This window comes from Melozone crissalis, unplaced genomic scaffold (assembly GCF_028551555.1).
Source record: "Melozone crissalis strain CALT ecotype California unplaced genomic scaffold, PUWL_Pcris_2 ptg000005l_1, whole genome shotgun sequence".
Lineage (NCBI taxonomy): Eukaryota > Metazoa > Chordata > Aves > Passeriformes > Passerellidae > Melozone > Melozone crissalis.
This window is the reverse complement of record NW_026535783.1, coordinates 22,510,974-22,536,593: the sequence shown is the minus strand read 5'-3', so window position 1 is coordinate 22,536,593 and position 25,620 is coordinate 22,510,974. Positions and strand designations below refer to the sequence as shown.

The window sequence follows — 25,620 nt, the reverse complement described above, 5'->3', positions numbered from 1 at the left end:
TGTGTAGTAAGTGTTTAGGCAAAATTAATGATTAGAAAAGGGGCTGTTGTTTAGAGATAAGAACTAATGAAAAATGCTTTATGTCCATCTGTCATCGGAATTTCCAGCACTAAAAAACCCTGACAATAATACTGCACCTTTTGCTGATAGTTATTTCTTGATCAGGTACTTGTACCTTTTGTTTTGAATGTTGGAACAAAGTGAGCCCTTAAACTCCTTGTTACTGAAAGGCTCTATGTAGTGTATGAATAATATCTGTAAATTTTTTTGGCTTCTTATTTGGCTCAAATTCTGACATTGAGTGACTTTCAAATGTACTTCATTTTCAAGCAGTCCAGAATTTTGCCACTATACTTCCTCTGTTCTATAAAAAACTTCAAGAGTAAGTAGTGGATTCCTGATGTCACTTTAAACTTGATGCTTCTGCACATTCTCTAGTGTCAAACAGATCATAGTGGACTTCTGAACCTTAGTAGGTTCAGTAGGCATATCAGTTTTAAGTCTTGCATTAAATTTGAATGTAGTAATTTTTATGTTGATCACAACAACAGAGGAAGGTGTTTGAAATCTACCAGTGTTAGTAGAAAAATTAGAGGTTGTGATGCTTTGGAGTGGGAGTTGTTCTTCAATATAAGCAATATTTGCTCAGTGTGTGTCTATAGGTTATAAGTAATTAGCTATTCATTGTGTCGCTCTGCAGTATTGATGTAAAACACTTTTATGTTTTTAATCAGGACAGAGCTTGGGTTATGGTTTTGTGAACTACGTTGACCCCAAGGATGCTGAAAAAGCTATCAATACCCTGAATGGATTGAGACTTCAAACTAAGACTATAAAGGTATGTAGCGTTAAAATAATTTAAAGAAACTGAACTGTTTTGTCTTCCTGATTTGTTTTACAGGTCAAACAAGCATTCAGCCAATGTCAGTAGAATAAACAAGGATTTCATGTAGTAAATGGTTCTTTGTAGTGTTCATATTTAGAGTTAGATTAGGTATAGAAAATTACATTTTCCTAACCAACTAAACACTTTATATGTACAGTTGAATTGCTTTAACTGAAGAATTGTTATATACCTTGGTTGAAGAAATGCAATATTGCATGTTGTTTGAATTCTGTCTGCTTCCTCATTTTCTGAAAGATGGTGTAACTTCCTTAATAATGCTTCAAGTTTTATGGTGCTACTTGTTCCTTTTACAAATCCTTACAATGAAATGCTGAAATAACTATTGGTTATCTATTAATTACTCTATTTCTAGGGCTCTGGTCTTTACATCTCTAATGTTTGGTATTCCAAATTCTTTCTGTTATGTTACAACTCCTCACACACTTGTGTACTAAATTCAGTTTCTAAAATTTATAGAAACAAATCTTAAGAGTTACTTTTCTCATCTCCTTTTTTAATCCAATAACTGAAGACCGAGGATACTCATTTGAGCAATTGAGCTCCGAAATTCTGAGAGAGTAGATTAAATAAAATTGTCAGGAAATGCAGACTTTTGAACATGTTTCACAGGTGTTGGTGCCTGAAGGCAGTGTATGTTCCAACTAGCTCATTCTTCCTCATTGAACAGCAGTATTTGCTATCTAATCACTTGGGCAATGGTTCCCTTCTAACTGGAAGTATGTTTGAGACATGAAATAAAATTCCCCTCTAAAAACATTTGTGCTTAAAAAGCAGTGCAGAGTACTGAAAGACAATTGAAACAAAAATAAAATACCAGTATTGGCAAAAGTGTCTTACCTGTAGCATATTCATAAGATTTAATAAAGTGGATTGTACTATTTGAAACTTAAATACTGCTTTGTAAAAAATGGGGGCTCATGGCACACAAGTACAGTGGATGAAAGATGTGGACAGATGCTTATCTGCTGAGAGCTCCCTGTGTGTTTCTGGCAGATGTCTTGTCCTCAGTCCTCTCTCATTTTCTACTTTAGGGGAAAATTGAGCAAATCAATTTTGTGCTCCAGGGCTTTTGAAGCTGTCTTTTGTGTGGTCGTGAGAAAGGGAATCTGTTTGTATTCCAGTGGTATTGTTTGGTGTGTAATGCCTTGGATTGGGCCAACATTACTTGTATGTCCAGGATGGTTCATGGAAGTTCTGTTGACTATGTAGGCAAAAAAAAAAGGAGGTGGTTAGAGGAGATCAAGCCAGGTCTCCCAAATCAAAATGTTCCCTTCAAGGGAGTTGTGGCAACTTACTCCATGCTGGCCACATTTGAATTTTTAATCCTCCTTCACCTTGCTAAGTGATTAATTAATTTTCACATTTAAAAAACAAAGATGAAAATGGAGCAATGGGACTAAACTCAGTTGTTCATACATTAGATATCTTCAGCTAAAGCAGAGCTGAAATTCTGGAGTTGTCATAAGCCAAAATGATAGCCTCTTTGCTAAAATAAAGAAAATCTCTGTTTAATTAGACAAAAGTATCTTTAAATGGTGATTGTTAATGTTTCTAGTAAATTCTGACTCTAGTTACCAGTCTGGTCTGTTGAACTTCAGCAACACCTTTCAGTGTTAGTGGGCATGATTTCAGTGCAAAAACTGCTTTACTCCTTTATTTACTCCTTTATTTACTCCTCTTCCTTCTTGGACGTGGGGTTTCAGGCCAAGTTTTTTGTGGTAGATTTTCCAAGATCACAGAATTGTAGGATGTTAAGGGGTTGGAATGGACCTTAAAGATCATCTGGTCACAACCTCACTGCATTTATCTGTGAAGCAACAGAAGTGCCCAGCCTACTGTGAGGCATTTTGTCGCTCCTCAGATCGGCCAGGGAGCAGTGGTGAACAAAGGGTCAGGTTGATGTCCGAGGCGTTTCCTGCCTCTGGAGGAAGGTCTTGGCTGAAGGAAGTCTCTTATGAGGTCTCAATCGAAGGGCCTTTGCAGAGGTTACTTCCTTTTTGTAGACCACAGTGTTCCTGTTTGTCCAGAGTTGGTAAGTCAATGACAAAAACAAAAATCAAACAAACAAAAAAAGCCCCTCCCCCTCCCAAAAAAAACCCAAAACAAGCAAAAACAAAACCCCAGCCTGTTTGATAAACTCAGAATCTAACCCATAACTTTCAGCTTCAAAAAATGTAACTGAGATGTTTATGTATACCTTCATATGAAAAATCATTGAATAGGAGTTCTAGTGTATATTTAGGTTTCAAAAGAAAAAAATTAGGGGTTTGTGCTCTCTGTGCGTTTTTGGGACTTGTACAGGAATGCTTAGTACTTTACTAGATTGATGGTTCAAGTTTGTTCCCCATTAGTATATAAAACTGGAAGCAACTTTGCTGGTTCGGTCAGTGTGATGTATACTCACATTGTGACTGAACTCAGTGTAATCCTACTCAGAGGAAGCTGACTGTCCTGACCCTGATGTGTGATGCACTGGACTGGGGTTGTGACAGATACCTCTGATCCTCAGCTTCTAGCCTAGCCTGCACGTCACTGGATATATTTTTTCTCATCCCTAAGGGCATGCCACTTAGTACTTTCTTGAAATAAAATGCAGTGAAAAATGTGGATTTGCAAAATGCCAAGTTATGGGTTGGGTTTTTTAATATTGATAGCAACACAAAGTCCTATTACCTCTTCCCCTTTTTAAAAGAAGATCCTGTGGACTGCTTCATGGAATACTTTACTGAATTTTTTGCAAAATATCTCAACCAATTTTCAGGTGTATAGCTCCAAAGCAAGGATTAGCAGTCTTAGTCTTGTCTAACCTGGTGGCTGTTGTATTGCTTTCTGATTTAACTGAATATTAAGGGTGGGTGTATACTCTGCTGGTGAATCCACTTAGGGGTGTGTTAGATATGTGAACCCTATCCTGCTAGATGGTATGCATCCATTATTATACAGTGCCCTTTATTGCATAATTTGTGGTTTATTTGCACTGTAAATAGGCTTATGTGTACTGTACATAGCTTGTGAAGTTTGGGCTTCACTAAGTTATGCAACTTCAGTGTGGAAACAATCTCATCTTATAAAAGGTAAAATATTTTCTGTTTTGGAAGATGATGCTGCTCTTAAGTTTATCTCTGTTCTATTTAAGAGACAGTAAAAACATGGGGTTTTATGCCTGGAGTGATCGTTCTTCTTACCTTCGTGCTTGTCCGTGACTTTTTTTTCATTTAGGTTCATTCTGGAAAGATCAGTTCTTCCCAAATGTGGAAAACTCAGAGAAACAAACTGGTTATGAGAGTCACTGATTTACACATAGGGTTAAGAAAATGGAGTGCATATTCTTTTTTCTTGGCTTTTGCTTGGGAGATGAGAAGTGCTCCATGGCTTCCTCTTCCCTTTGTTAGGGTTTTTTTTTATGAAAAAACTCTTGAAAAGAAAAGAGATCCAAGTAAATTTATTGTGAGATTATCTGAACAGAAATATCTTTCAATGTGAATTAAAAGAGTTATGCATTAACAAGAGAGTGTTTTAAGATTCACTGTCTAAAAAGGAGTGGGAAAACAAGAGGCCTCTCTGGACTGGCTGAGAGACATGCGGGGTGGTGAGTGGGAGGCAGCTTTTTATGTAGACCGGAAGACACAGGACAATATTTTTGACTTTTCTTCATGGATGTTAGGCTGCCTTAATGATGGACAGAGTCGTTTGTGGATTGTAGCTGCCAAGGGGACACTGGAGATGACAGTAATGCTGTGCTCGTTCCTCCCTTTTGAGTGCTTGAAGTGGCAGAACCCTTGCATGCAGGACCTGGCATGTCTCTTAATACAGAATGCTGATGAGACGTGTAGACATGTATGCAAGTATGTGTTGGAAAGGGGGGAAAAATAGTTTGTCCAGGCTAGAGGCCTTAGAGTTGTCTTTTTTCTATAAGATAGCATTATAAGTTGGATGTATTCTGCTTAGCGTAAAGCTGCTTAAAAGTAAAATTTAATTAGGTTTTCCTTCTCTGAAGTTGTTTGGATTGTTGAGATGTTTACATGGGTAATTATTACCTGTCAGGGGAATAGGAATTTAAGGAATATTTTATGTAAAGATTTAAATCTGTAGGTTTTCTTCCCACTTCTTTATAACTCTGCATGTAATAAAAAAAAATGGGCTTAATGTGTGACATTCTTCCAACTTCCTATTGGAATGAATTTGACAAATTCTTTGGCTATAAACACAAGATGTCCTATTTTGCCGTCATCACCCAGTTGACTACCCTACTGTAGAAAGTTGTGTGATGAGAAGAGCTATTTAAAACTTCAGTAGAAGGGTGAATACTAAGTGTTCAGCTTTACAAATACTCAAAAAAGTGCTGTATATAGCAAAGAAGGACTTGAAGTGAGGGCTGTGCAGCGAGTTCATTGGTGTTCTTTGAGTCTTTGTCATTAATTCTTGGCATTATGCAATGTGATTTCACTTGGTGTCTTGAACTACTACTAAGATTTACAAGAAGATTCATTGTAAAGGAATTATCCTCTAACTTAACTGTTCAGTAGCTGCATCCTTAAGAAATTTTACCAAGGATAATACTCTTGAAAACTCTTCAAACACTTAATGGAAAATAGCAAAATACTGAAAAAGAGAGATGCTAGTTTGATTTCTGAGTTCAGTGCAACAGATAAAAGCAATTGAGACTGTTCCTGTCTTCACCACTGATACATGCAGAGAAAAATTTTTGTAGTGTCCCTTTTTTGTAGTAGTTCTTTGATTAACTAATGTCCTTGGGTAGCAATGAAGTATGCACGAGTTGTGTAAAATCTCTATTAAAATACCAGAGGAGAATGAGCTGTGAAGGTGAGCGAATTAAGATCCACTAGTATTAAAGAACAGTGATCTAACATTCTAAGGATTCGATCTAAGGAGCAAAAGGGAATCCTGTATGGAAGTTTACATCTAGTGAGTTTCACCGATGTTTTCAGTCAGCAAAGGCTGAGAGAGGCTCTGATGCCAGAACATTTAGCAGTCTTGACAGAGTAATTAAATACCTCAGGACTGTATTCTTAAGGTCAAATTGCACTGTGCTAGCAGACCTGAACCAGAACAATTTGTCTTGGAAGAAATCTAAAGGTGGGGGTTTTTCCCCTTAAATTTCTGCAAGAGTTACATAAATTAAAATTATGCAATCTTTTAGCTATGTTAAAAGTTAAAGTTTTGAGAGCATTTTGATTTTAATACTATACACACACACACATCTTTTCACTCCCAGGTAAAATTTGTTCTTTGCTGAAATTCAAATCTCCTCAGACTTTGAGTGTTACTTACCCACGTTAAGCTGGCTGCTTGTTTTTCACATAGCTGAATAATATTGAGAGGAGAATTCAGTTCTTAGTGCATGTTGCTGTCACTTGCTGTAAACCACGTTGTAGGCAGGTGGTTGGTTGTCCATTCACTCAGAGCACCAGGCCAGACCATAAGATGTGCTGTCCTCATGGTTAGCAATCACAGTTTGTTTTCTGTTTGAGCCCCAAGTTCCATGCTGCTGCTGATTAGAAGATCTTGTAAGGGTCCATCCCTGTTTCTCTGAGGGGGAGAATCCTTGGGCCAGTGCAGCTCTCCCTAAGGCTGCTGCACAGCTCTGCAGCCAGAACACTTCAGCAGTTCAGCAAGGTCTTTCCTGAGTTGCTTAGGCAATTCCTGACACAGAAATGGAGATGTTAGAAGGGGCCAACAGTACTGTGTAAAGTTGATGGAAGTCTGCAAGCATTGCTCAGAAGCCAAGTCTTATGCAAGTAAAAACAAGCAAAGAAAAAAAAACCCAAAAACCAGAAAGCCAACAAAAACCTGCTTGTTACTACTAAGACTGATGCTTCATCTTTGTGTCCTACCCTCCCCGTGCTTTGCAAAGTTCTCTAAGAAGGTTGTGGTTTTCTGCATGGATTCAAAATGCTGTAAATGCCAGGTATGGAGATCTGTTACAGTCTGTTGTTTTGAGGGGTATTTCTCCTTTGTTTGGTTGGGGTTTCTAAATTATTGTTAATTTATTTTGTTTTAAATCCAGTATCTGTCTTCTTTGTAAGAGGATTTTTATTAATGTAAAACATGTTTATGCTTACATTTGAGATTATGGTAGTCTTGAGGCAAATAGACCTTTGTTAATCTAGCAGCTTTCAAGCTTGTTGACTCTCTTGTCTTTCATTCATGCAGTAATAGTTTTTCCAGAAGGGTTGTAAGATATTCCAGTGAAGTGTAAGTTGAATGGATGTGTTTTGTGCATTTCTGGATGTGTCTGTGGAATAGTGCAAGAGATGCCCAAGAGTCTCTGTCAGTAGTAGAAGCTTCTTAGGTATAACCTAAGGTTTACACATTTCCTTCAGGAGAATAATTGAGGTCTTGTGTTTAAGATTCTATTCCTGTTTATATTATTCATGTGCAGGGGTTAATATTACACTCTGTACTCCTATCCTCCGTGAAAGGTAACTGGTTTTTTTATTCCTAGTGCATCTGAAATTCCTGTGCTCTTATTGTTTGGGCATGAGTAGGGATCAGAATTACAAATGTGAAGTACAGGAAAGGTCTTTTGAGACTCTTAAGAATATGATAAGTAGGAAATGTTTGGAGACTTGATTTCCTTTCAGTTAATATATTTTATTTGTACCTAAATTCTAAGTTGAGTATTTCCTATTTTTAGCAAGGTAGTGATAGTTGCAGACTGCAAGTTTTAAAGTGCTCTTCTGTACTAGTCCTTCTAAGGGCAAAACAGAATCTCTATTCTGTGAATGTAGTGCATAATTCCCACATCATGTTTTATAGCAGTGAACTTGATAATTGTTTTTCTTTTATCAGATGCTTATGACTCTGATTTAAAACTGCTGCAGTATCTTGAGACTTCTGGGAAAACCTCTGCTTCTGTTTCAATCAGTGGCAGGATTTTCAACTGGTTTCTGTTCTTAGCACATACATACATACATTTGCTTCCAACTGAGTGGATTTTTGGGTGTAAGTCACTTTAGACCGAATCTTCTGAAAGCCTGGTTTCTGGTCTTCCTCTGTGCTACATACAGCAGCATTTTATGAGGGCTTCCTCTTAGAGCAGTGTCCTGTCCTTAATTGGTTATGTATCCTGAGGAAGACTTCTCGTCCTAGTTCCCTCAAATATATAAAGACTGGTCTTTAGTCTCAGTTTGTCAGGTTGGTCCATTCATGCCCTCAGCTAAGTGGCAACAGATGTGGATCCCATGACTCACCTCAGGCCTGTGACTCTGGCATGGGTTGTAGCTGTCAGAGCTGGAACACTTTGAGGGGTGAACTAAAACAGGGAAACTCTGATGATAATGCTAAAAGACTGTTGCTTCAGTGTCTTTTTTTTCAATGCATTCCTTACTGTACAGCAGGCTGTAAAATCAGGACCTTTATGAGATATGGTTGTGTTTATCAGCTTAATCTACACTTGTAAGTGAGCTGTGTTGAGGTGTTTTAGTTCCACAGAGGCAGATGTAAGTTGCCTTTACAAAGGGCAGTCTGGGTTTCCAGTTTGCACTGTCCACAGAAGTGTGCGACTGCAGGCTTCCACCATGAACTCAGCATGTGCATGTTCAGTAAGGTAGTCTGGGAAAAGTGGCCTTGGAATTTTGTTTGGAGTGACACAATTCTTATTTGAGGGGAGACGGGAGGTGGACTTGATGAATATACAGCAATGTACTCTCCAGTTTCGGGCAACAACCTGTCACTGGCTAGTGAGAGCTGAGACCTCAGTATACCTTTGTGGAATGCTGCCACATCTTCTTACTAGAAATCCGATTAAGAAGAGTTCTTGAATCGTGGTATCGCATACAAATTTAAGTGCAAGTTGAGAACACTTGCCTGGCACAATGGCCTCTGAGAACATTGCTGTAAGAAAGAGCAGTATGCCCTTGTTTTTACTTGTTTATGCTTGCTGAGGAGGCATACCTGTTCCTAATGTACTCCCTTTCTCAATATAAATCTGTCTGCTTTGGAGGTAGGTTTTTAACTCATTTTCATATGGACATACTGGATGGTAGTTTTTTGTTGGAGGTTTTTTTCCCCGACAGAAACATGTATTCTAAAAGAACTGGACACTACTCTTAAGGACAAGCTGTGTTTTAAGCAGAAAGATTGCACTTGAGCTAGTGAATGTGAATATTTACTGAAATACTGATTTTAGCATTTAGAGATTTCAGATTTAAAGATTTAGAAGACTACATTAAGTAGAGGTGTTTAGGAAAAAATTATATTAAATTCATAAGTTTTTGAGAGAATACAAATAGTTTGTGTTTGTATTAATAATACTACTACTCTACTAATAATAAGATAAAAGAGCTTGAAGCATGATACTGAGGTGTCTATAGGTAGTGGCAGATAATAAGAAAACTGAAGCATTCACTTGTAGGGGCTATGCCTCTATATAATTTTTTGATAACTTCTTTTTTTAACCTGCTTTCACAGTTTTCACTTGAAAATTGTGAATCAGCTCATCCTGTTCTTAGGAAATTAAGTATTAAAGCAGTAAAAATACTTAGATTTAGTGGTGTAATATTTGCAGTTCTAGAAACAAGTGTCTTTCCTACTAACTGCAGTGGAAAATTTCTGTAAAACTGTTTTTAAATTGGTATCTCCAGAGTAGTGCTGTTCGATATTGTAAAGTGTGTGTCATCATTCAGTGTTTAAAACTGCAGGCTTTCAGGCTGTTTCTTGACTTGTCTTGTGTTCAGTGGTTTTGACATAATGTAACTGAAATGTTCACCTATTGAATTAGATGTGGAATGAAAATCTTGGCACAGTTTTTAATTCGGACCATATAAAAGTTGTTTAAAGAGGCTAAATACAGAGCTATCAGCAAGCAATTACTGAATGAGCAAACTGACAGGATTATAGGTAGGGAGATTAGTCTGGAGAGTCTCTGCTTTAAGTGTGTATCACAAGTGAAGTGACTGGACTTTGATGTCAAAAATGAAGAGGGCTATACTCTAGGCAAGGTTCTTTTAATAGGAATTTTATACCAGTAATGTTTTGTGGTGTCCTTGTTTTTCACTAGTGCTGCTGACTTAAATTGCATCGTATTTCTGAAGTTATATGTTTCTTTCAGATTTTTTGCCTGACCAGTACTTCTGGTGTTTAGCAAGATGATTAAATATAGTGTACAGATATTGGTGGTGAACCACAGATTTTGGTTTAATCTTTGTTATTACTGTGACTAGTGTGCCCAAATTCAGTGTGTTGGAGTAGTCACTTGAAGGTAATAACAGTGAAACTGGATATGTAACATTAGGGTATACTGGTTAGAGTATTGCTTCCATTTACCTGCACTCAGTGTAGGCTTTGACTGCTATGTTAAACAATTTGAACTGTTTTAACCAGAGAGGGCATGGGTAATACTGGACCAGCTGTCATAATGCAAGAACTCATATTCTCTTACCAGAGGAAAATGAAAGAGTTTTGCAAAAGCTGCTTTGTATCTTGACAGGTACCAGTTCTGTAGCATCAGATAAACTTGCAGTAAATTAGCAAATATTTTGTGCAGGTTTCTTCTCTTCTGATAGACTCTTTGTAAATTTATATTTTTATATGTGGCAGCATGTGTCCAGCAGTGTGAATTTCCCCTTGAAAGACATTGTCTGCATGGGTTTGGTAATTCATGATTTTTCTAGGACTAGTCCTGTTCCCCAGGCAGTCTGTCTCCATTCCTTGGCCTTGAGTCTCCTTAAAATCCTGCCTAGTGAGGCATGGAAGTTTATTTCTTAAAGAAGCTCAGGGCTAAATGGGCAAGTAGAACAAGTTTGTTCATTCCAAAAGGGTAGCTGTCACTGTCTTTGTTGCTTCATTGGCTGAATGCTGGTGCTCTTTACTCTGTTTTCCTGTAACTTTGATCATAGGTCTTTAGCTTTTGTGTGGCTCTCATGTGGAAAGAACAAGGCAGTGTGACTTGCAAGGTTCCATGCTGGATAGCTGCTAGTTTTCGAGGTCAGTCCTCCTCAACCAGCACAAAGGTACCTTGCACAAAGCCTCTGGGTGGAACTTGAAGGATCGCAGCAGTGTTCAGGGTGCTGCTTATTTCATCTCCAGCATGCTGTCTTCTGTTTTGCTTCCATAGCAGTCTTAAGAGTCTGCTGGTCTGTGCAGAAATGAGACAGGAAGGATTGGAAAATAAATGTCAAAGAATTAGGCAAAAGGAATGACAGAATCAAGTTCCAGTTGCCCAGTATTGGCTAACAGTACATGAAGGGGGAGGGAAGGAAAGGAGATAAATCTGACTACTTCTTGAGGATCCTTTTTACTTTTATGTTTGACATAGGTGAAAAGCCTAGATGAAATGTTTTGTCCTGTTGGAGAAGCACAGATGTTCTGTCCTAATCATTCTTGTAGTAACACACTTGTACAAACTTCAGTAGGAAGTAGTGGAAGTGCTGTTTTGTAGCGTGTGTCTAAAGGTCAAAGAATCTACTTAATCACCTTAAAATATTTTGACTGACATGTCAAGGCAGCAGGTAAAAACATTCTGTCCAAAAGGATCCAAGAATTTCCTATAAATGGCATTTATATTTAAGGCATCTGTTGCAGAAATTGAGAAGCTGCTGAGCAGGGAAAATACAGGTTGGAGTCCTCCTTCTGCCATTCATTCTCAGGCCTGTGAAAGTGATCTAGCAGAGTTGTTCTCATAAATGATTGTCATTATGAGTCATTTGGTAGCAAGCTCGACATGTACAAAAGACACAGGACTTTAAAAATACTTGCAAACCTCTAAGTGCTTCAGACTGTCTTTCTGTGCCTTTGGCCTACATATCACACTGAAATGTTAATTCCTGGTGTGTTTTACTGCTTTTTGATGAGACTTCATGGAACATGGGGCATGGAACTTCTTAAATTTGTCGCTTTAGTCATATGCTTTCTCCACCAAGACCTGCTGGAATATGTACCTAGCTTTTTCTCATTTATTTGGAAGTCCTTTTCATATATGAATTCCTGTAGTCAGCTGCTCCTGTATAGTCGAAGTTGCATTCCTTCCATGTTTTGGAAGCTCGCTCCCAAAAAAAACCTCCCAAAACAAAAAAAAAAAAAAACCCAAACAAAAAAACCCACCGAACTGGCTCTGCAAAGTAACTGTTGTCTGCTGTTGTAGATGTTTTCATGTCTCAGAACAGATAACACTGTCTTATTTTAGCTGTTTTTAAAGTGTTTGTTTACAAGGATATTTTTATGGGTTTTTTTTCTAAGGTTTCTTATGCACGCCCAAGTTCAGCTTCTATCAGAGATGCAAATTTGTATGTTAGTGGACTTCCAAAAACAATGACCCAGAAAGAACTGGAACAGCTCTTTTCCCAATATGGACGTATTATTACTTCTCGTATTCTGGTTGACCAAGTCACTGGTAAGTAGGCAGTTTTGCATGGCCTTTCATAGACTCACAGTTTGAAATGTTTCACCTTTCAGTACAAGTCTTGCCTCTATAATGTATAAAAGGTGTACGTAGGCCAGAAAATGCTTTTTTCGCCTGTAATTGTTCATAAACATGCATGGACAAAAAAGACTGTGTAGTGTACTGAGCCAGCTTGAGTCATTTCCGCCCTGAAGGTGCAGGTCTGAAGCTTGTTTGATGACTTGTAATAAATTTACAGCTTCCATAATCTTCCTTTCCAAGCTGCTGTATGAAAATAGCTTTCCAGTCCCTTACAAAATGCTATTAAGCTTTTTTTTCCTAAAAAGAAAATTGTAGGCAGAAATGCACAGCTGGTTCTCTGAGGTTAGGATTACAGAAGCCCCAGACTGGCACTTGCTATTAAGACTGTTTTCAAGGCTAACTCATTAAATTTGGGCACACACATGAACTTTGACTTCCTCAGGAGCTGGTAAGTTCTGTGATTACCCGTGCCATAAAGTACAAGATGTAGCAGGTTATTGACATAATTACAGTATGTGTGTCAATCAAGTAATGGTTATCAGTGGCGCTTTGTGGTTACTCTTCAGACTCAGGATAGTAATGTCTGTGGTTTTTTGCTGTCTCAGATGGCTGATCTTGAGCATCTTTATCGTTTTCTGAATCACCTGCTGTGAGGTTTCTGCCAGAAAACAATTGAATGAAAAGCCAAGCACAGGATAGGAACATTGAATGACATACAAAGAAGCAGGTTTGGAGAACTCTCCAAGCTCTCCCCCTTCCAGAGCATTAAGGGGTGGGACAGATGAAGTCATTTACTCACATAATTATTCCCTGAATAAGCTGGTTTGTTTTGTTTTTTTTTTTTTAATAGTTGTACCTTTTCAAAGCTGCATATCCTCTTGGGTGGCAAACAGCTTTCAGCTGTAGAAGGTCGTAAGGTTTTTAATTGTCTTATTTTGAAAAGTTTGCACTTGCCAGTATTTGAGTCTTGGCTGACCTTTAGAGGAACTTGTGTGTACTCCTTTGACTTCCACTAAGTTAAAAGAAATCTCAGTGTTGACACATAATACGTAGAGAGTATTTTAATAGGTTGAGTTGTTGAGGGTGTAGAGAGGCCTGGAAAAGAAAGCTAAAGGCCAAATACTGACTTGTAGATATAGCAGATTTGTGGGACAGATTCCTAGTCTGTGTGCAATAAATAACTGTTCGCAGTAGGTGCCTGTATATTCATACATAGAAATAGGTGGCATTTAACAAATGGACCAGTAAGTAAATATAATTGAACTTCTAATATGTGTTATAATTCTATTCATATTCATAAATCATGCTATTGGCAGCATCCTTTCTGGCATATAGATTGTTGTTAAGGCTTAAGCTTTCTTGCCTCCTTCTTTTTAGTAATTTGGAAGAAGTAGGCTCAGAATGGTATGAATAATAAGGTTGTGACACAAACTGACAGATAAAAAATGCAGAGTTGAAGCTGTGACATTTGCCTCTTAAAAGCTTTCTTATGCCTGTTCATTGTCACTTTTGATGGCTTAAATCATTGTTTATCAAGAGAATACATTTCTTGTTATTAATGTCTTTCTCAGTTGAGGACAAATATTTAACTCATCTGGTTATTCATGAACCAAGATGTAAAAGGGCTCTAAATGGCACTTAAAATATTACAACAAAATATTGATCTAACTGTTGTTGGCAGTTAGTAGCTTTAATGTTAATTGGTTCAAGTATCCAATGTAGCTCAATATGTTTATGTCTAAGACACTTGGAATTTTTGATGCATGATGTTCCTAAGACCTTCCATAAACAGTTTTGAATTCTTTTGCATGTTGCCTTTGACTTTTGTATATCAAGAAAAGTTTCCTTCAAAAGTAACACCTAGTGATATATGGTGATTGACTGAAACCAGGTATTTTACTCAGAGGTCACCAGTGGCTGGTAAACATGGCCATAATTCCTATTGCTGCAATATGGTATGTGCACATCATCATCCTCTGAGCATATTTGCTCTAAAGAGAGCTTCAGGGGATACTGCAGGAGAGCAAAAGCTATCTTTTTACTGGTAGAGAGCAGAGAACTAAGCAATTTTCAGAAATTTTGTCACTTTAGGTACTGCAGAATAGCATGAGCTGACCAGAGGTTACAGTGCAGTTGGTTTGGGTTCATCTCCATCCAACAAAATTGCTTTGTTTCTGAATTCTACTTTGGCTCACTAAATTTGTTTCCACTGTTTTCCCTCAAACTCACAAGCTCTTTACACAAATGTGTCTTACATCAGTTAAATTAAAAATTTAAATCAAAATGACAGTAGGAAATTCTTACTTTATGCTAGAAATCAGTTCTGTTAAGCTCAAAGTTATCATGTGTTGACAGCATTCAACCATCAACATAGCAATTGGCCACACAAATGAAAGTTAATATCCAGTATTCTGGAATCTGTGAATTCATTACTGTGTGCTTTTTTCACCTTGTGCAGGGTTGTCACGGGGCGTGGGGTTTATCCGGTTTGACAAGCGAATTGAAGCCGAAGAAGCTATCAAGGGCTTGAATGGCCAGAAACCTCCAGGTGCCACAGAGCCTATCACTGTAAAGTTTGCTAACAATCCAAGCCAAAAAACCAATCAGGCCATTCTTTCCCAGCTGTACCATTCTCCAAACAGAAGGTATCCCGCCCCTCTAGCTCAGCAGGCTCAACGTTTTAGGTAAGTAAATAATGTGCACAAGTGCGCTGAAACTTGCATGTTCCCAACGGCTTGTTTGATTGCCTCCACTCTTGTGCATTCCTGCTTGTCTGACTTCTGTGTGGGAAGGAAACACGCGAATGTTGAACTTCACGGTACAGCTAAAACCAAAATGCATGCCATCCTGTTGATAGCATTTCGGTGTCTAATACGCATACTTAGTTAAACCAAGGCGACATCTCTCTTGTACTCAGTCACTTAAATTTTTTTTCAAAGATTACTTTTCATTTCCTAGGTTATTCTTGATTAATGTGCAAGTTGATTCAGTTAATACTGACCTAGGAGAATACAGTGTTTTTATCTTAGCCTTATGGCATGCCACAGCCACCTTCCTCTTCATCTAACCCTACATTTTTCCTCTGCATTCTGGCTTTCAGTTTTTTTCCTGTTTAGGTGTCTATGTTCTCCATGCCATACTTTGTCTTTTCTTGTTACAACTTCTCATAATGAAGATGTTGACATATTTTTTTCATGTGCTTTTTGGGAGCTTACATTCCCATCATGTTGAAACTATTGCTATATAGTTCCCTGTGCTATTTAGTGTATTGAAAAGAACTGATGGTGAGAACAAAGTGAAACAAACACTGTATTATCTACATCCATGAGTACCTTGGATTTTTTTTTTGTGATCTTTTCTTCCCTTTTCTCTGCCCCTGAACAGTGTGACTGGGCTGTGTTAAATAGTAATACACTCAAAGAGTATCTTTATCTTTTTTTTCAAGAAAAAAAAACAGTGGACAGCTTACTTCAAAGAAAATATACCAAATTTCAAATGCACTGCATTGGCTAGGCTTGCTTATACTAAATATTCAAGAGTTCATGGCCTGCACTTCTGTTAGAATTTTTAAATTTTTTTCTTCTATTCAGCTTTTTGGTGTTACCTGCATCTCGCAGGTGTGAGGAGTAGGTGTTTGCTGTGGGAGAGGGGATAACAAATTTTATTTACTTTTTTGTGGCTCTTCTTACTATTTCCTAGGTAATAAAAGGGATAGCTTACAACAGTGTTCTGAATATTGCATAGCAGTAGACTTGCCATATAGAAAAGTCTGGGGGCAGAAATTGCAGGATGGAGTCAAGTGCATTGTGTGAAATAAGATCACAGGGTTTGTGTCACAAGCTTATTCTGGCAATAACATACTCTGGCAATGACCTGATGCAGTTGCCCCATCTCTGTTAATAGTTGACAGAGGCCTGAAAACTTCTTCAGCTTTAATAATAAAAGTTACAGGATCAATACAATGCTTCCTTTTTTTTCTTATTAAGTGAAAACTTGGGCTAGACTTTAAAAAGAAGATCTATATAACTGTTCCTCAGTTTCTATAAGATGTATAACTTAGAGCATCTTTAAAAATTTTCCAGTGAAAGTCTCTGAGAATATTTCCAGAGTATTTTCAAGTCTTTGAGGTAACTGAAAAATCATACAAGTGATACCATTACTATATGAAGTCCTCATCTGACAGCCCTTGTAAGAAGGAGCTATAAGTGGTGGTGTTTCTAGAACTCTTCACCTTGCTCTCCACCACTCATGTCAGTGACAGTAGACCTCAGTCATCCACACTGTCTACTGCTAGTAGTCAGGTATTTTTTAATCTCCTTTTTCTGCTGTTTTAGGAGTTCAGTAGTTTCTTGTCAGTGTATTCTGCAAACCCAGCTCACTGCAGAGTCAGTGCTCTCTGGAAAACTAAATCAAGTGTATGTTTTTTACCTAAGCTCGTATTTTATTGAGTCTTGATCTATAATAAGACTTCTTCATGTATTTGGGATTTTTCAGAAAGTTATAAGAGCTTCTTCAGGGTGAACATTTCTTGAAAGAAGCAGGAATAAGAGCAATAGGAGTGGTATGCACTGCATATTTCAGATATTGGCTAGATTATTTGAAGGGCTTTAGAGTTGTGGTGGCATTCTGTAATTGGGGGCAGGTGAGGCAAGAACCACATGGAGAAATCTTGAAAATAATATATATGTGTAGAATGTGTATATGTATATTGTATAAACACTTCATCTGGTAAAATCATAGCGTCATAGGATATCCTGGATTGGAAGGCACCCACAAGGATCATTGAATTCAGCTCCTGGCCCTGCACAGGACCAAGAGTCACACCATTGCCTGAGGGCATTGTCCATACAATTCCTGAATCCTAGCAGGCTTGGTGACATGATGACTTTCCTAGGAATCCTATTCCAGTGTCCAGCCACCCACTGGGTGAAGAACCCTTTCCTAATATCCGACCTAAACTCCCTTGACACAACCTCAGGGCATCCCCTCAGGTCCTGTCACTGTCACCACAGAGAAGAGATCGGCGCCTGCCCCTCCTCTTCCCCTCAGAAGGGAATGTAGAGTGTCAGGAGGCCAGCCACCTTTCAGGCTCCCCAGGCTGAACAAGCCTGGTGACCTCAGCTGCTCCTCGTACAGTTTCCCCTTCAGACCCTTCATCATTTTCTTGGCCCTCCTTTGAACACTCTAATGGCTTTATATCTTTATGTTGTGGCACCCAGACCTGCCCCCAGCACTGGAGGTGAGGCTGCCCCAGTGCAGGGCTGAGCAGGACAATCCCCTCCCTTGCCTGGCTGTGATGCTGTGCCTGATGCCTCCCAGGACATGGGGGCCTTCCTTGGGTACCAGGGCACTGCTGACTCATGTTCAGCTTTCTGTTGACCTGAAGCCGCAGGTCCTTTGCCAGTGTCTCACTCCCCAGTCTCTCTATACATCTTGGTTTGCCCCATCTCAGGTGCAGAGTCTGACACTTGGCCTTTTTAATGTCATGTATTTAGTTGGTGATTGCCCAACCCTCTCATTTGTCAAGGTGTCTCTGCAGAGTCCCTCTGCCTTACAGGGAGTCAACAGGTCCTCCCAACTTAGTGTCATTGGCAAATTTATTTAGTATATGTTCTTTAAGTCCTGCATTTGAGTCATTTATGAAAATGCTAAAGAGCACTGAGCCTAAAATGAATCCCTGTGGAATCCCAGTAGTGTCAGTTACCAGTCAGGTGTCACCGCATTCACTGTGAACCTTTGTGCCTGAGCCCTGAGCCAGTTGCTCACCCATCCCATGATACATTTATCCAGCTGTGTGCTGGACATTTTGTCCAGAAGGATCCTGGGAGAGGCAGTATGAAAGGCTTTACTGAAATCCAAACAGATTGCATCAGCTGACTTCCCTTGGTCAGCTGGGTGAGTTATCCTGTCATAAAAGGAAATTTAAGTTTGACAAGCAGGACTTTGCCCTCTTAAAGCCACGCTGGCTGTGATTGTGTTTTTCTGTACTTCCCATAATAATCTCCATAATTTTACCAGGCACTGAAGTGAGACTTGATGGGCCTGTAGTTTCCAGGGTCATCCTTCTTTCCCTTACTGAAAATGGAGGTAGTGTTAGCCAGCTTCCAGTCAACACCACATTCCCAAGATCATGAAAAAAATCCTTGAAAGAGACCTCACAAAGACATTGGCCAGTTCTTTGAGTGTTCTTGGATGAATCCCATCCAGTCCCATAAATCTGTAGGCACTCAGTTGGAACAGGAGATCCCACACAAGTTCAGGGTTGTTCACCATTCTCACAGCCCAAGACACTGGGTCCCTCTTAGCCCATCATCAACATTAAAGATGAAGGCAAAGAAAGAATTAAACTTCTCTGCCTTGTTTGTGTCCCTGTTTGTGGGGTGACCATTTTCATTCTGTAACAAGCTCATGTTATTTTTGGACTGCTCTTTGAGACTGACATTTTTAAAAACTTGTTGTCCCCCACATTGCTGGCAAGCTTCAACTCCTGTTGAGCTTTGGCCACACAATTTTTTTCCCCTCCAGTGGCAAGCAATAGCTCTGTATTCTTTCTATATCCACCTGATTTTGCCTCCACTGTCCTTACACTTACTTTTTCTGCCTTAGCCCTGCTCAGCCAAATCAGCCTTCTGCCTCCCAACATTCTGGAATTGCCAGGAGTAGGAACATGAAAAATCTTTTTTTTTGAGTTTACATTACAATAGTTGCTAGTGGTCCAAAATACTGCATCTGTCTTGATAGTCGTGTCAGCAAACATGTCAGAAACCTTAGTAAAAGTTTTCTTCTCAACCAGGTTAGTAATGTGGAAAACTTGACTAATGTGGTCACTGACTGTAACATTATGGTAACAGTATGTGATTTAGGCTAAATTTGTGGCCATGGTGGACTTCATAAAATGAACTTCTTATGATTGGGGTTACTACACAAGAATTGTAGCAGCATGGGGTTTAGATGGTGGATGCTGCTACCTCTTTCCCAATAAGCATCTCCGCGGAGAATATCTGTTTTGTCTTCACTATCAGATGTAATAAGGTGCCATGGCTCTTTCAGTGGTGGTACTTTAACATTGCATGAGGTTTGGTACAGTGTAATGGATGTGACAGTAATATGCTAAGTTTCCTTAATCTTAAAGGGTGGAAAAGTCTGAAGACTGAACATGTTGCTAAATGTTTTGCAGGTTGGACAATCTGCTCAACATAGCTTATGGAGTAAAGAGGTAATAAAGGATGAGTTGGTTCATAACAACCAAATTATTTTGAAGTATTTTGCAAACTCTTACTTTTCAGTAAGACTTATGTTGGATTTTTGCATGTTGAGACTTCAGCTGAGATTGTTAATTTTGATGCATTTTGCATGAAATAGACAAGCCTTTTGTAGCAGTTCCATGGAATTCCTGTTTCCAATGACTTGCTAATCCTCACTGGTTTTATAGCATGCTTTCCTTTTGGTTTTCTGTTACATCATTTCAGACATACCTAGCACTGTTCTCCCTACTTGTGTATAATTTTTTTACATAGTATTTGCGCAGTTAGGGGGCAAAAAATATTTTTGATCTTATCTTTCTAGTCTGAGCAACATGTTCATTCTGTGAAAAGCTCTGTATCATTCTCTACTTTTATTTTGACATTTCTTTGCTGGGGTTTTGTGTGAACAGCTATCTGATGATTCTGTTTTGCTTTCCCTCATTCTTTAGTAGGTTTCCTCCAATGACCATTGATGGAATGACCAGTTTGGCCGGAATTAATATCCCTGGACATGCAGGAACTGGGTGGTGCATTTTTGTGTACAACTTGGCCCCTGATGCTGATGAGAGTATCCTCTGGCAAATGTTTGGACCCTTTGGAGCAGTGACCAATGTGAAGGTCATCCGTGACTTTAACACCAACAAGTGCAAAGGTTTTGGATTTGTGACTATGACAAACTACGATGAGGCAGCTATGGCAATAGCCAGCCTGAACGGATACCGCCTTGGTGACAGAGTACTGCAGGTCTCCTTCAAAACAAACAAAACGCACAAAGCCTAACCAGTTATTCTCAGTGCATTAATACATGAAAACTATACAACAAAGGCGATTTACAGGAAGCTTTATGCATTAGTAAATGCCTTTGTTGTATACCAGTGTGGAAATGGGGATAAAATGACTACTTAGCATCCTAAGAATATGTGAGATTTTTTTATTGCTACTATCTGAATTAGAACTTCTTAACTATCTTTTGTGTTTGAATATTGACAAGAGGTACAGGGTTTTTACCTGTCACAATGCGTATTCTATTGCCTTCTTTGAAGAAGGCGGACCTTTTAAAATGTTTCAGCTAATGGAAGAAGTTTTTTTTCTTTATACATGACTGCCTTTAATCTATGAGTAAATATCGAGGCTTTGTGTAATACTTTATTTTTTTTGTCATTTCTTGATTTACTTTGTGTTTAATTTACATTGTAATGCAATATTGTTTTGTTGTTCAAGAAAAGTATCTGACGTTTACATTTTATTTATAATGTTATAAGCAGTATTTATTTCATCATCTTCATTTGGGTTGGGGAGCGGGAACACATTATAAAAGCTTATTGTAAGAATACTGGAGAACTTTTCGTAAAGCAGTACCTTGCCAAAGAGATAAGAGCCTCTTTGATGTGGGTTTAAAAAAGCATCTATTTTTATAAAAAAATAAAAAATTTGGAGAAACTTTTTACTGGTCCTGGAACAAATATTTTGACTTGAATACTTTGAGAAATCTCTTCGTATGACAACTAGTGAGCTTTTACAACTTACCAGGAAATTTGCAATTGTTGGGAAAAAATTTAGAAAGATTTGTGATGTAGAACTACTTTTGAGACCTTTGTATTAAGAAGTAAAGTCAATGGGATGCACTGTTGGTTTCATTTTTTGTAATCATCAGTGGAGTCATTGATCATCCTGGTTATTAAGTGATAGGTGGCTCACTTTAATTTGTGATTTTGAAGCAAATGAAAATTTAAAAAAAGAATATAAGAGCAAGCAGAAAACTTAAAACACTGAGATATGGGGGAAAAAAAATCTGTTCTTCCTAAAGAATTCCCTTCAGATAGAGCTCAAGGTGTTTAGTGATGTACTTGCTATTGTTTGAAGAATTGTTTTGTCTTAAGAAAAGACATCAAGCATGATTTGTGCAGTAGCAAATCAGCCAAAGTGGCCTGAGTTGGGTGCATTAGGAGGTATTTTGAAAGTTATGTTCAAGGCTAACACCTGAGCTTTGTGTAATGTAAATAAGAACTTAAGTTATGAACCTTTCAGCTAATTTTGATTATAGTTTTTTTTAAAAGTTACATGCCAAGTGATGTTCAATTTTGAAGGTTTTTGTATAAGTTTTTTCTTTGTAAATGGCATTAACATTGTTACTTGAGGTCTGCTTCTTTTCCTTTTTTTTTTTTTTTTTTTGGTCCTGAGGACTTGAATTTACAGTGCATCAGATCTGTTGCTATTTTTGTCTGTAGATAGTCTAGCTTCAGCTGTTTATGGTGATGCAACATTTTTGTTTATAAATATGTTTGTGGTAAAAAAAAACAAGTATAAACATATGTTTTGAGCAAATTTCCTTACATTTTTCATATGAAAACCATAAATACCTGTATGCTATTGAAGTTTAACTTTGTATGATGCTTAAATCACTATTTGGGGAAATAGAAAAAGTCTTTACCATGTATTGAAGAAATTTAAGGAAAACAAATACAGAATATTTTCTGATTAGCATCTAGCTTATAATTAAATTTTTAAAAAAAAAGCTGAGGGTTTGATGCCTTCACCAGGATGCACTGACAACTATGTAGTTACGTCCTGCTTTTTGTATAAACTGAGATGCTCATATGCTTCCCCTTAGAAAAAGCAATGTTCTATGCATAACATAGTTGTACACTATCTTTGCAGTTGTTTTTGGTTCTTATTCTTTTCAATTGTAGTTATAAAATTTTCAGTATAGTACAGTACATATACTGTGAAGCGCGTGCTAAAGTGATTAAGCAAGTTTTCATGCTGACCCACTCAATGCTATTCAAAAATCAATTGGCTTCCTGAGTACTTCTTCATTCTTAGGTGCATTTAGATTGTTAAAGCTAATCCTCTGCATTAAAAGTTGTATATAGTATAGAAATCACAAACTTTCTGATGTGGGAGAAATAGTAGCTACATGCTTCTTTCCTATACTACTGTAGCAACTAACGGCATTGATGAGAAGGCATGTAAATTGGGCTTCACTTTACGGTGTTTATCAGAGCACTTAGTAAAATATAAGGCTGGTATTTATTTGAAGTTGTATAGTATGACTTAATTCACATTTGTTGGAATAGAGAATATATTCTGTTGGGTATTTAAGAGGTTGTACATGTTTTCTTTTGTGTTTGGATTCTTTGTACTTTTTCATGTTCAGTACATCAATAAACAAAGTTGAAGGGAAAACAGTCTCATAAGCTGGTCTTTTGCCATATTTTCCACTGCTTTAATGAGTGAGCAATATCAGTGAAAGGTTTCTGCAAAGCTCTTGAGCTGCTTGTAATTTAGGTTAGGATCCTGGTTACCAACAAGGAGGTAAAACAGTGGAGTTCTGTACCAGTTCTGTTACCTTAGAATTAAGTGTAGAATCTTTTCACTTTAGTTTTGCATTAACCACTCAGTACTTAGGCTGAAATAATAAATGAGTGTTATTAAATGCATTCAGTAAAAATTAATTTGCTGTCTGTTTAGCAGGTGCTGTGCAGTGCAGCTAAGTGAATGCCCTAGTGTATTTTCCAAGAGATGAGATTGAAAGATTAAGTAGTATCAGGGACTCCAAGGTGGAGATGCACCAGTTGAACTGTGCTCTGGCCTTCCTGAGACAGGAGCAGAAACTAGAAAGAAATCCATATCAAGAGTGTTGCATAAACTCCCCCTGCCAGGCTGAAGGCAGTAGACAGAAGGAAGGAGTGAAAGGAGGCAAGTCCTTGCTTGGCACAACAGACAAAAGCCCTTCTTGTCCACCTCACCCTCCCAGCTGCCTTGTGCAGTAGGTGTGAGGCTCTGGATGTGATAGGAAAATCAGTGGTTAATTAGGACAAAGGTCCTTCTCCAACAGGAAAGTCTGCCTCCTTGGGATGTGAGTTACGGCCATCACCAGGAAACTTCCTAGCCTGGTTCAGCCATTGGACTCATACTATGTGTTGGTCCTCCATGTGCATGGTGATAAAGCCACGAGGCTGTCAAAAGAGACTTCAAGGTCCTGGGGTGGTTGGAGAGGTAATCAGGGGCACAGGTTGTTTTTCCTCTACTTTTGTTAGGTACAGGTAGTGACATTGAAAAAAATGGACCCAGTCTTAATACCTGACTCTGGGGCTGGTGGCACACTGCCACAATTTTCATTCTTTTTGTGTAGTGGGTTGGCCTCCATGGTCCTGGACGTGATGAATTCAGATGGGATTCACCTTTGTAAAAGGGCAAGGAGGTCCTTTGTCAAGGCTTGTGGAGTTTATTGATAGGGCATTAAACTTGATATCCACTTGAGGGAAGGGGATATAATCAGATTTAATGGTGAGAACGTGTGGGCTGACATGCTCTTCCAGTCAGCAAGAGGTGCCTAGAGCCTGAGAGGGTAAGCAGGTCAGCAGGAGAGCACTTGAATTACGACATCAGGGAATTCCAGATACTCCAGCCAGAAAGCTTCATAGGGATCTGGGGCCTAGCTCAAATGCCTCTATGCTAATGCACACACAGCCAGGGAAATAAAGAGGAGGAATTAGAGATATGTGCAGGCCCGCAGAACTACAGTCACTGGCATCATGGAAATGTAGGTTGACTCCTGTGACTCAAATGGTAAGGTATGGGCTCCTTAGGAAGGTCAGGCAAGGGACATGAGGAGGTGGTGTTGCCCTGGTGTCAGTGACCAGCTGGAGATCACGGAGCCTCACCTGGGGATGGATGAGACCGAGAGTTAATGTGTCAGGATTCAAGGCACAAAAGGGACAGGTGTCTTTATAGTGAGGGTGTGCTACAGATGGTCTGACCAAGAAGACCAAGCAGCTGTGGCCCTTTACAGAAAGACAGGAGTGGCCTTGCTGTCACAAGCCCTGATTCTCATGGGGGACTTCAAACACACAAGTGTCTGTTGAAAGGGCGTTGCAGAGAGATATAAACCTTTTGCGTTAGGAGCTTCCTGGAATTCTTTGGTGATAACTTACTCTACAGGTTGGATAGATGAGCCAAGGAGGAGAGGTGGATTTTGTTCTGACAGGGAGGGGCTGGTGGGGAATGTGAAGCTCAGGGACATTCTGGGCTACAGTGCCTGTGAAATGGAATTTGAGATCCTTACTTAGGGCAGCAAGGAGCTTGTACAGCAAGCTCACTACCGTGGAGTTCAGGAGAGCAGACTTCAGCCTCTTCTTGGTAGAGTACCAGGGGATAGAGCCCTGGAGGGAAGGGGCCCCCAAGAGAGCTGGATGACGTTCCAGGCTTGTCTCCTTGCAAGGGAAATCAGACAGGGATGCAGGCAGCCTGCACATATGAACACGGCGCTCCTGGCCAAACCCAAAACACAGCTTACAGAGAGTGAAAGCAAGGAAATGTAGCCTGGGAGGAATAGGGAGTTGTGTTTAAATCAGTTGCTACTGCTACTCCATCTCTGTTGTCTCAGTCAAATGCAGTTAACTCAGCTCTAGAAACTGGCCTTGCTCACTTTGATCCCCTGCTCTGCCTCAGGACATCTCTGCACCAGGGCTGTTTTTCCTGGCAAGTGACAGTTCACCATCCTCAGGTTACAACCCTAGTCTTTTTATGCTTTTATGAAGGACAGGAAGAGAGGAGGATTTATTCTTTATCATTATGTCCATTTGTTGTTTAATTATTGCGTTAATTTCTAGGCTTCATTAATTGCATGTAGTTTTCTGGGTTTTTTTCCCTTCCCAGTACTTGAAGTAAATCTTTAAAAGCTGGTCAGCTTTCTTCTGCCCTTTTGAGATACGTACACATCTTAATTCATTTGCTTGACTCAGTGGAATGAGAGTGAACTGCTGTCAGTGAGAACACAATTCCAAAAGTGGCTTGTGCAGTATAGCTTTTATTTTTTAAGTGTTTTCTTTCACCTTTTTCATCTCTACTCTGAGATTTTTGATACAAAACTGTGTAGCATGTGTTGGTGAGCATCACAGTACAGTGTTGTGCAATTGAGATAACATGGGTGGTGGTATAGCCAGTAGCATCTCACAGTGTCAGTCATGGTTGATAAACTGATTAATTGAGGAAATAGTTGGGTGCTGGTAGCTTTTTGTATAGTTATGTGCTTGGATGGCTGGAGTAATCAGAGGATGCAAATGAGGAGCTATATTTGTACT

General features: G+C 38.9%; 1 protein-coding gene across 11 annotated transcripts in view; it reads left to right on the top strand.

The window, feature by feature from the left end:
- Positions 1–22,713, top strand: part of ELAVL2 (ELAV like RNA binding protein 2) — an 89,343-nt gene extending 66,630 nt beyond the window's left edge. For 8 of the 11 annotated variants that reach the window (XM_054281350.1, XM_054281304.1, XM_054281364.1 and 5 more), the window contains 5 exons: positions 735–838; positions 12,107–12,260; positions 14,749–14,974; positions 19,468–19,506; positions 19,984–22,713. In XM_054281350.1, the coding sequence (XP_054137325.1) occupies positions 735–838; positions 12,107–12,260; positions 14,749–14,974; positions 19,468–19,506; positions 19,984–20,314 (854 nt within the window). In that variant the 3' untranslated portion in view covers positions 20,315–22,713. The remainder of the gene's footprint in view (positions 1–734; positions 839–12,106; positions 12,261–14,748; positions 14,975–19,467; positions 19,507–19,983) is intronic. The other 3 variants (XM_054281336.1, XM_054281328.1, XM_054281343.1) reach the window with 2 other exon arrangements.
- The last annotated feature ends 2,907 nt before the right edge of the window (positions 22,714–25,620 follow it).